Source organism: Telopea speciosissima, chromosome 4, assembly GCF_018873765.1.
Source record: "Telopea speciosissima isolate NSW1024214 ecotype Mountain lineage chromosome 4, Tspe_v1, whole genome shotgun sequence".
Lineage (NCBI taxonomy): Eukaryota > Viridiplantae > Streptophyta > Magnoliopsida > Proteales > Proteaceae > Telopea > Telopea speciosissima.
Window position 1 is genome coordinate 11,516,491 of NC_057919.1, and position 11,648 is coordinate 11,528,138.

At 41.5% G+C, this 11,648-nt stretch overlaps 2 protein-coding genes across 2 annotated transcripts; both read right to left on the reverse strand.

The window, feature by feature from the left end:
• Nucleotides 1-4,211: 4,211 nt before the first annotated feature.
• LOC122658733 (naringenin,2-oxoglutarate 3-dioxygenase-like) lies at nt 4,212-5,794 on the reverse strand. Its single transcript, XM_043853823.1, has 3 exons — nt 5,323-5,794; nt 4,686-5,114; nt 4,212-4,589 (listed from the first exon to the last, which is right to left on the reverse strand). The coding sequence occupies exons 1-3, from the start codon at nt 5,680-5,682 to the stop codon at nt 4,302-4,304; spliced, it is 1,077 nt and encodes a 358-aa protein (XP_043709758.1). The 5' UTR covers nt 5,683-5,794; the 3' UTR covers nt 4,212-4,301.
• A 1,756-nt stretch (nt 5,795-7,550) lies between these two features.
• LOC122657739 (chromosome partition protein Smc) lies at nt 7,551-9,778 on the reverse strand. The gene is made up of 5 exons (XM_043852532.1): nt 9,502-9,778; nt 9,219-9,330; nt 8,814-8,887; nt 8,090-8,695; nt 7,551-7,850 (listed from the first exon to the last, which is right to left on the reverse strand). The coding sequence occupies exons 1-5, from the start codon at nt 9,748-9,750 to the stop codon at nt 7,722-7,724; spliced, it is 1,170 nt and encodes a 389-aa protein (XP_043708467.1). The 5' UTR covers nt 9,751-9,778; the 3' UTR covers nt 7,551-7,721.
• Between the last annotated feature and the right edge of the window lie 1,870 nt (nt 9,779-11,648).

Below are 11,648 nucleotides of genomic sequence, written 5' to 3' on the forward strand. Positions count from 1 at the left end.
TTTATCATCTAGCCTTTGAACATCTTGTAACTATTCGATTTATACGCTCCGCAATACTACGATCCTTGGAATGTAATATTCCTCTTTTCTGCATTCTAATATTATATTGTGTTAATATTGGTTATGACTGTGTGTTGGGACACTGTGTCAGTGATCCGGGCGGTTTAGTAGGATGACACGCGTCGTCCTAGTCACCCTTTATATGATATTATATTCCTTGTCTGGAATAGGGGCGTGACAGACTGAGTCATCCTGACTAGGGTTAGGTTCACAAACACGACCCTAGAGATCAAGCTGTAAGCACAGCTAAGTTTAAGCGCATGCCCTAATGTGCCAATAAAGGGATCCTCATACGTGCCAAAAAGAAACAATCCACATTGCCCACACACGTCGACATACTGCCACAACCTACTTTCAAACAGACACGTCGGATACACAAAGGTTTGAAGGATTGGCGAGTGAAACTTCAAAACCCCCAAACCTTGATGGCAAAAAACCCCCAAAATCTTTCCCCCCAACCAACTTCAAAAGATCTACAAGGATTTGTTGGATCGGGCAGAGGGTGATTGGTGCAGATTGAACGACCGGTAGATCAATCGAACCGTCATTAACCATGGTGCCAACTGCACCAGAATCAGCATCACCTGCAAAGAAAAAACCCCTTTAATAGAGAGCCCCCTGGTGTTGACCACAAAGAACCTAATAACTGAAAGCATCGTTTGAAACACAAAAGTGGGTGTTGTTTGCCGACAATGGAAGAAACCCTGATCAACCACATCACAGTGAGCTTCATGGGAGGAGAAGGGGAGGAGGTATGGCAGAGGTTGATGGCGGTGGCAGTAATGGTGGGAGCAGGGTGGAAAGGGTTTGGATCCAGGGGTAGGTGGAGCAATATGGAAAGGGGGAGTGTCTGTGGTCGCTTCTCCATGTTGAAGCCCTTGTGTCGTGACCTCTGCACAGATGCACAGCCTGCGGTGTTGTGATTGCATTGAGCAGCAGCGGCGACAACCCAACTGCAATGAATATAAACCACTTGCAGTCAGAGCCACTAGAGAGGGCTGCGTCGAACGATTCAAGCATGGAGGGGTTCTGCTTCTCTCCAACCTTCTGTCTCAACGAACCAGAACCGTGGGAAACAAAAGAAAAGACAGATCTGGTGATAGCAAAGCAGCAAGGAGGCAGCATCGTCGGATCGTCATCTTCATCGGCATCTTCTTCAGTAGAGCTTCCGATCGGCATGATGGAGGAGCTGAGGAGGTGGGGATAGGGAATACACGCACTAAAGGCGGAGTGAAAACACGCACGGCGGCGGAATAAGAAAGGCAACACACTGCGGCGGAAGAAAAAACAGAGAAAAAAAACCTAACCTGTAAATTTCCTATAAAGATAACCTAACTTCATTTTACTCTAACAGACTAGCTACCTTCATTTTAGTGATTCCGGACTCACCTTCATAAAAATGATGTTCTATTTTGGAACACTCAAGAACATTTCTCCTGAAACGTACGTGCTCCACCCCTGAAACAAAAGTTATACAACAATCCTTTTTATGCAAGGCTAATAAAACTTGAATGGAAAGATAGGAAGCTCTTGATCAATCATTCTATTTCAAGGGCAGGCCTCGGCGTAACAGTAAAGTTGCAATAGTGGTTGCGAGATTGAACAAGGAAACAACCTTTCTACAAAAAGTGGGAGGGGGGGGGGTAAGGCTGCATGCATATGTCCTTCCTCAGACCCTACAATAGGAGGAGCCTCGTGCACTGAGTATGCCTTCTTTAGTCTCTTATACACAAAACTTAGACTCAGAAGTCAAGTGGGGGAGGTTTTGCGGGGTTTTTCCTAGGGCCTGAACTGTAAACTTAGGTAGGTTCAAGGGTTTCCTTTTGGCCTAAGAATAGTTCATGACTAGTGAGTCAATAAATTCATAATCAAGTAAAAGAATATAGGGACAATGTTCTCTATTAGGGAGCTGAGGGTGCGCACCAGCACCTCCTACTCTCTGTCTCTCTCCTCAGTGCATGAAGGTGCCCACGCAGCCTCTGCTCCTGGACAAATAAATGTCGCTTAAAAATACATAATGGGAAAAGGCTGGCACACTACTCGTATAGCGCTAGCTAGTGTCTGTTGTGTCCATCTCTCCGAATCGGAATCCTTTCCAATGAGGAGATCACCCAATGAGGCAACCAACGATTGGGCTGCTTGGCACACATCCTGGCACGTGCCTAGGCAGCCCATCCATTGGATGCACATTGGGAGATGTGCTCATTGGAGAGGATCTAGATCCCTATCTCTCACTTCCCCCTTTGAAATGATTTTTCTATCCCTCTTGTATAATGCCGCCCTCATCCCGCACGGGAACCCATTGGCGTCGTCCACTAGTTTACCGGACATGGGCGGTGTGCCTATCCCTCCCCCATAAATAATATAAAAAATGAAAAGACTTTCTACATGACCCTCCTGATTTATATATATTAAAAAAAACACCCCTCTAGACTCCTAGTGAAGTAGGAAGCTTACAAAGTTGTTTAGATGGTTTCGGAACATAGGTGCATGAAATTATATAGAACCATTATGTATAAACTGTACCAGGATAAGCTGGAGCAGCAGCTAACACATGTGGCAAATCAAAGTTAATACCCTTAATATTAGGTACTCATAGATTTGCATTCCATGGGTCTTGTTAAAAGGAATTCCTCCTTCAAGAACTGCATATTTCAAGTGGTACCTATATTCATGTCAAGATGAGAAATGGGATTATAATGGTTTAGAGACAGTTGAAAGAAAGATGAAAAGTTTTTAAGAGTCCTAGGTAGGAGTGTCAAAAGTTGATCCGAACCAAATCGAACAAAACTGATATGAGTTTATTGGATCATGTTTCGGCTTGGGGCATTGTCACATCGAACCCAAACTGGATCGTATACCGATCTTAGAAAATTGAATCAAAATCGAATCCAAACTGATATAACTCAATACAGATCAAAATTCATATAAACACATTTTTGCATACATATTAATATCTTTACATGACAAAATGAACCCAAATCAAACCCGAACCGATAGCACACAGATAAGAAAATTAAACCAAACTGAATCAAAACCAATGCATCCTTATGGGATCATGTTTTGGACTCACTCGTTCTCACATTGAAATTGATAAAATCAAACCAAAACCGGTCCAAACCAACCGATAGACAGCCCGTGTGTGTTGTCAATTAAAAGGTTTTGGATGTATTGCAATAACCAGCTTTTTATGAAGGCCTTGTGATGCATAAAGACCTCTAAAGGAGATAATGAAACTCCATCTTAATTTGAAAACAAAGTATTTGCAGTTAGGCGCTAAACCATACAGCCTTTGAACTTGATTATCGTCACCAGTGACTTTGGAGCAAGTGAGCATGGAATACATAGCTAGCCAAGAGATGCATTATACGACATCAAACATATGAGAGACATCTGGGTTCTGTGTAGGGAGCAGAGCTGCAATCTCTATAGCGGAAAGCTGCTTTCCTGGGCCAGCTTTAGCCATGATCTCAAGCAGATTGAGCTCGATCGATCGATGGCAGCTTTGAAGATCATATGAAGCAATCAACGAACCCATTGCTAGATTCAATGCCAATAATAATTCTTCTTCATTACTGAATGTTTCAAACTTGTAAGTTTCCTGTTGAAGAGATTGGATTAAAATCTTCTCTAATTCCTTGATCGTCGGAGTGCAGTGTAGTTCAGGGTTGAGTGACTGACACATGGCAACAGTCCAAGGACAATTGAGTCTTTTTTTTTTCTTTCATCTTGAGTTTGCACCGTTGAACATTAATAAGAGAGGAAGTGTGAGAGAGAGGATCAATACTAGGGATTTTCACCCTCATGGCACATTGATGGTGCACCATACTAAAGAGGATAAACATCCATTACTCTTAAGTGTGGTGCATCATCTGTTGCGCCACGAAGGTGCAATGGGCAGTGCACCGCACTTGATTGGATAAATTTCCCCAATACTCCATCTATTTTTTTTTTTTGGTGAAACCCCAATACTGCGTCTGCATCAAATATAGTTTTACATGACCAATGATATTTTACCTCTATTCATTACATGATGAAACGACCACCCAATCAAAATCCCAATGTAAAAAAGAACTGCTGAAGGTACCAGAATCAGTGAACCGCTGACCCTCAGGCCTCCTCTCCCCTAACACATTTTCTTCTCTTTTTCGTCTCCGAGAGAGAAAGCAATGGTACCGGAACATATAAATACGAGAAAAAGAACACCCATTAGGCAATTACACGAAAATATTAAGGAAAATCTACGCAAAGATCTCGTCGACGCTCTTGGGTTTAGCCTCTTCGAACTTCTGCTCCTTTGCGAGCTTCTTGAGCCTGGCGAGCTCCAGATCCTTGCTCATCTTCCTCTTATACATCTCTGCGAAAGTGATGGGCTCCTCCAACACCGGCTTCTCCCCTTCCCTGACCTTGAGCGGGTACACGATCGCCTCCGGAGCTGGGTTCTGGAACGTCGCGATCGATAGCCTGCTGTAGTTGGAGTTCACCACCGCCTGGTGATCTGCGTTCTTGAACCTCCCATTGCTCAAGTACTGCTCATCATCATCTCATAACTCTCAGTTTTGTTCTAATTATATATGCAATGCGTTTGAGAAAATGTCTGTGTGAAGGTTTGGGTTGTTACTTACGTGACCATGGTCGCCAAGGTTGACGACGAAAGCACCCTCAACGGGCTGGACTGTGATCCAGGTCTTGCCGCCATCTCTAGTAGCCTGGAGTCCTCCGACCTGGTCCTGGAGGAGAAGAGTGATAGTGCCTGGATCGGTGTGACGCTTGAGGCCGAGGGTGAGGTCGGGCTGCGGGCACTTGGGGTAGAAGTTGACGACAACCTTTTGGTCCATGTCGACGCAAGCCTTGGTGAGGGCTTCCTTGTCGAGTCCCATCGCCTCGGAGAGCACTTCCAAGAGCTTGCAGGCCAGGCCCATGAGATTCTCACTGTAACTTTGAGTCACTGTCTTCCATCCTTCCGGCTTGTCGGGCCACCTCGAGTAATCCCGAGTCCGAATTGGGTATGAGAAGTAAGTTACGATCTCACGCCAATCTTGGACTGCCTCGCCCTGCATCAATTATCCTCTTCTTAGACTATTAAAGAGGTAGAAGTTGCTCTACATGAACTACTCTGTTTTTTTATTATCATCAGATATTTACGGTTTCAGACATTTGAATTGGAAAATGGAAAGTGGAAGGTGAAACCTACTAGAGAGAAGAGAATGTGTGTTGCAGTTGCAGAGAAATGAAAGGAAAGGGAAGATAGAGGAGGCGAACCTGGAGGTGACTGGAGACGATGAAGCCACCCTTCTTACCACCGGACATGTCGAAACGGAGCTTCTCCTCGGGAGGGAGGGCGAAGAATTCACGAGCGAGGCGGGTCATTTCGGAGATGAGTTTGGTATCGACACCATGGTCGACGACCTGGAAGATCCCCCAGTCCTCACAAGCCTCCACGATCTTCTTACATATCTCGGCCCTCTTCCCCTTTGTCTCATCGATCCCTGCCAGTGATATGATTGGAATTTCGTTGCTGAACTGGTTGTATGCCACCTTAGGACGCTCATCTTCGTCCCTCACGAAGCTTGCCTGAAGTGTCTTCTCCTCCACCAGAGCTGTCAGGGTAGAAGGGGCCATTGTTGCTACTCTTGTTTCTCCTCTTTCTCTCCTCTGTTTTCTCTGAGTTTAGGTTCTTTTAGTTGGGATTGTAGTAGTTTCTTTGATGATTGTGCCTCTGTTTCTCTCTTGCAATCTGAGAACTTCACCAGAATTCTCAGCTCATATATATAATGAATGGTCCAAAATCCAAGCTCCATGGGTGAGTTGCAGCTCCAGCTACCTCTCGTGTCAACTACCTCCATGCTTTGCTCGTCTCTATCTCTCTTTCTTCCCTACCAGGTAGGTACTCCTTCTGAGAGCCACCGGTATGGAGTACGTACCCAATGAATCATGGCCATCCGTTTTTGTTGGCCAATCCAAAGAAGTACATGCTGATGGGGTATAGACCGCTTGATTAGAACAAAAGATTTGTGGGTAGTCAGCGGCATGAATATGAAACGTAGTGATAAGGTGAAGCCACGTGACTCCTTCACTACTCTCACCTAACTGTCTCATGTCTGAGTTTTGGGGGTTTTTATTTACACTTCTCTGAGTTCTCTCTCTCTGGCTCTCACTCTATTATAATAGGGTTTCTAGAAGGATTCTCGTGCATAGACCCTAGGATCTACACCGATCATTCTCATCCTTATAGGTCTCAACCAGTAACCACCTATGGGGAATTTTCTCCTCATAAGTACGTCTGAGGCTTATCAACAATTCAACAGGATCGTAAATAAACCTATCCAAAAAAAAAAAAAAAGATCGTAAATATAAGGTGTTGTTTGGTGGTGATATTTGAATATCGATATGGGCATCCTAATATCAATTCGTGTCGGTTGTAATGAACTGTGTCAATCAGTACGGTTTCGATCTGGTATACTGCACATATGTCTCATATCGATATCATACCGAATACAGATTCAATACAAATTTTAATTTTTTTTGGTAAAAGATTCAGTACAAATTAAAACAGCTATTTTAATACAATATTGATATCATATTATGTATTTTCAGTATTATGGTTCAAAACGATACTTTATCCAATATCAATACATATATCTCATATAATCATATCTATATCGTATCAAATTTATTTGGTACAGTTGAGTTCAATATCAATAATTCGATACGAAAATGGTTTCAATATTCAGTACTTCATACACATTGACACCCTTAATCAGATGATTTAGACTTTATTTTTAAGGGGAAAAAAGTACTGTAATTTTAAACAAATTTACTTCTATTGACAAATATTCCACCGACAAGGAATCTATCAAGTATCGATCCGATATTGATATTTAAAATCATGGATGAGACACTCATCTTTGGGGCTATAAAACCACTGATGGGTCTCGAAACTATCTTAGTGTCAAAACTATCCATTTGATTTAGAAGATTAGCAAAAAAATCTTGTAATGAGAACTTCCTCCACTAGTGGGTAAAGAACCGAAAAATACTGAAAAAAAAAACAATCCTAGTGTCATTATTATCCCCTTACTCTATGAAGTAATGTGTACATCCTCTCACATTCCACCTGTGCAAAAAGATTGCCACAATGTTAGTGTGCAGATTTTTGTGTACATCCACTCGCATCCCACCCATGGACCCCACACTTTGATGTTGGTGGAAAGAAAGGGAGATCCGGCTCCTCTCCTATGAAGAGATTGCCCAGTGAGGCATCCAACGGCTGGGCTGGTTTTGCGTGCACCAGGATACGTGCAGGCACACATCCCGAAGCACACCCAGTCAGTCCAGCTATTGAATGCTCATTGGGCACGCTCATCATTGGAAAGGGGCCGGATCCAAGAGAAAGAGAAAACACAGCGCACGAGTACAGCCCTGAAATATGGCACAGGCCACCTATTTTGGTTTATGTTACAGCCGAAAAGAGTCTCTGTTTCAACTAAGATTGACAACCAAAAATTGTATTAGCATTAGTCACTCTTGGAACAAGTAGTAATTTACATAATTTTCTTAGAAACTACTTGTATACAACATAAATAATTTCAGTTGAAGACATTACAAGCCTGAGTGCCTATTCTGTTACGCAGAGTACAAGATAAATAATGGTTGGATGGTCAAGTAACACAAGGTATAGAGGATGGGTTCTTCAGTTTGGGAACTTTGAATGTGGATGAGAACAACCTTGGAGTCTCTGAAGTGGGTACGGCTTCGACACCCTTTCTTTTTGAGCTCTTTCTACAACCCTGGTTACAAACAGAGATTTGGGAGTTCAGTAGCTTGTAATTTGATAGTAATGCAGTCACACAGTCACCAATTTCAACATTGTGTAATCAAAAAGATTTTCTTCTTAGGTTCACAAAAACAAAAATGTAATATAGAGTATATCACAAGAACAGAAGAAAACAATGATCTGTTATACTAATTTAGAGGAGAAATTAATAAGCTGAACAAATTTATTATGGTTAATTTAATTTGCACATACTTTCTCAGATTCTTTCCTGAGGTCTGAGGTGCTTGGCCCAGCAAACTCTTTTTTAACTGGCAGTCTCCTGTCCTTGCTAGTGTTCTTGCTTTGCAAGATAGATGAACTTGGATCCACCGTGCAACGATTCAAGACAGGTGTAACTGAAGCACTTCTTGAGTTCCTCAGTGACTCTAATTCCTTAGAAAGTCTGGAGAATTCTGTGTTGCTATGGTCCATGGCCGCCTCGAGCTTAGCTAGGTCTGTTCTTAACATCAAAATGGTCTCATCCTTTTCACCATTTGATGACTCTAACTGCTCCATACTAGCTATAAGCTTCTCTATCTTTTCATTTGCCAGTTGAATTTCAGAGAGTTTACTCTTTAGGAGACTGTCATAGTCACTTTCCATTTTCTTAAACTGATTCCACAAAAAATTCCTCTCTGTCAATAGTGCAGAAACCTCAGAATTGTTCTCCGAATTAAGCTTTTCCTGTGCACGCTTGAGTTTTCTCACTTCACCTTCCAAGAGCTTAGAACGCCTCTGTTCCTCTTCCTTTGTGCATCTGTCATCTTCCCCTCCTCCCTTTCCTTTGTCAATTTCTTTGATTTTTTCTTGAGATTCTCCCTATAAATCACAAGAAAATTTTCAAAAGATAGAAGTTAAATGATACACTGATGTCATGTTGCGGTCCCAAAGAAAATTAAAATAAACAGACCCTCATTAAAAGGTAGTATGAACATACTTTCTGCTCAGAACATTTATGAGTGAGGCATTCAACCCATAATTTTAAGTCCTCCAAGTCAGTCTCTGCGCTTCCTGCTTTTACAGCAACAAATTTTGCAGTGAAGAACATATACTATGTAAGCTGAAGAAGAGAGAATTTAACCAGATACAAAATTGTTCATAAAAAATAAACCAGAGAGTAAGACATGATCTGAAAGCTATTTTTCATTTTAAACATTCAAACCACATAGAAAACAGGACAAATCTCTACTTCCGCTCTACAGACAGACAGAATGAAACTAAGCAAAATACTTTGATGGCCAACAACTGGGATCCATAAATTTCAACAAAAATCTCTAAGTTCTTCAAAAAATTCTTGAAAGAATGAAAAAGGTAAAACGAAAACCAACAGAGAGAAAATAACCTAATTTCAGCTTGTAGAGAAAAGCCTCCCTCTGCTTCAACCCAACCACTAGATCTGACTTCGCTTCTTCAAGTGAGCGAGCCAACTCCACCTGTAAAATATCCATCTTCATCTGCAAAAGAAATCAAAAGCAAACTTGAACCCCCGATAACCTATCGTCACCCATCCAACACCCCCCCCCATCTCCCAAAAATAAAAGAATAAACCTAAATTACCTAAAAAGAAAGAATAAACCCTAAAACCGGTCTCTGCCTGAAGTAGTGTTTATTCTATGCCTATATACCTGAGAGATCTCTTGTTGGAGGACATGAACATCGGAAACCCATCGATCCTGTTGGATTTGGATTCTGTCCTGGAGAAGTTTTCTTTCTTTAGCAAGTGACTCAAGCTGAATTTGTTGAGTCTGCATCATGTGTACAAGAGCATTGAAAATCTTCTGCCATTTTTTACGATCGCTGGAGACTTTGGAACCTTTATCGCCGCCCATTATAGAGGAGCAGCCACCCTGTGAAGCCGTGAAGGAAGCAAGCATTCGAAAGAGAGAGAGAGAGAGAGAGAGAGAGAGAAACCAGAAGTTTCAAAGAAAGAGCGGACAATCGTACTTGGTCGTTTTAAATTTATCCCAAAAGGCGGCTCTTCACCAACGGTCGAGTAGGAGAGTAGCATTGGCGAGTCAGTTACTCAGAGTTGAGATGGCTCGAAATCGTCGGATTAGAACCTTTAAATTCAGTGCGCATCCGACAGCTGGAGGAACTTGGGAACGTGTCCAGGTGATCCCAGCCATTGGATGTGCGCTGGACTCTGGAGAGGATCCGGTCCAAGAATCGTAACCAATGCGCCAATGTAGTTTAATATTTCTCAGTTGTATCGTACCAGATTTCTGATATATTGTGAAGGATCAAGTTTTCCTCGCTCTTGGAAAAGGAAGAATTTTTTCACTAGTCCCCACCAATACCTCACTGTGGATTGAAAATGCCCTTTCCTATCTATATCGAAGGCTCCCCCATGATGAAGAGATTTTCCCATTATTCGAATTGTTATCCCCTCCAATTGGCTGCCCGCTTCAATTCCTCACATAAGAGCAAAAATGATCACCCTACCCCCTGCCCAAACACACTGCCCAAGGTGGGGTAAGGTGATCATTTCTGCTCTTATGTGAGGAATTGGAGCAAATTGGAACGGGCAGCGAATTGGAGATGATAATTATTCCCATTATCCTAGGTGAAAAAAACATTGGATTCCTTAGAATCTTTAAGCATTTCACAATATTTTGCTGAATTGTCTATTTTAGATCTACCTTCAAAATAGAAATGGAAAAAGCTATCAAAAAAATTAAAAAATAAATAAAACAAATAAATTTAAGAGTTTTTCCCTTAAAAGTAGCGTGGCTCTTGTGCCAATGTGTGGGCCAACAGGAGCGAGTGCAGAAGAATCAATAGGGGTGGGATTTCTTCATTTCATGGGGAGCGGGGTGGTTATCTCGCACCCCTCTGTGTGTGGGCACAAGAACCACACTGCCTTTTAGGGTTCTTTTTTCCATAAATTTATTTACAAAGAAATTTTATATTTTGTTGGAAGAAAGAGAGAAGATTTTATTATTCCATTTCAATTTAAAATGAATAATATTCCTTCTTTAAAATTCTTTTTCATTGACAAAACAAAAAATTACCAGAACTTTCTCACTTCTTGTTCTTCTTTATTTTCTTGCCAAACTAACATGACCATAGGGTTTGAGCTCGAATTGCTACCGGCATGAGACATGAGGTTGAAGACAAACCATGGAAGGGTATTAGTATCGTCTAACCTAAATATATTTCACTGAAATCTCAAATCAGAATATTCTCTTCAACATAATGTTCATTGCTGTTGGTCCAATCACATCAAAGAAAAATCATCAAACAGTGTTTTAAAAATGAAATACATTGCAAAACTATTCTAATTGTTAAGCATATCAGGTGTGTGTATTTGCCACATCTAAATCCTTAAATTTGGGGAAGAAAGTAAATTCTAGATTTTTCTTTTCCTATGCTAACCAAGTAAATGGCATTTTCATTCCCAAACAGTACTTGATATGTGAAGATGGAATTGAAAGGAAACCCATATTTTTTTTTCATTTAACATGCAATGGTATTATGAAAGCATATGTATCTAACTAGTTCCTTGAAGCTTTGCCCAACTCTAAATGTTACATACGCAGCATGAAATATCTGTCATCCCTACAAGAAATGATACTTGATTGTCTAAAGAATATTGCCTGAAATATCTGAGTATTGTTGTCTGATTCAAGTTTAAGCATGACCATTTGCCATCGCTATTTGTTGCCACCACATCCCAAGCTTCAAAGGATCCTGCTATACGAAACTGAAAGAGGGCAGAGAGAGATTAATTGCAATTGTGGTGACAGGGAGTGGGGAAGCCTTCTTCCTCTTC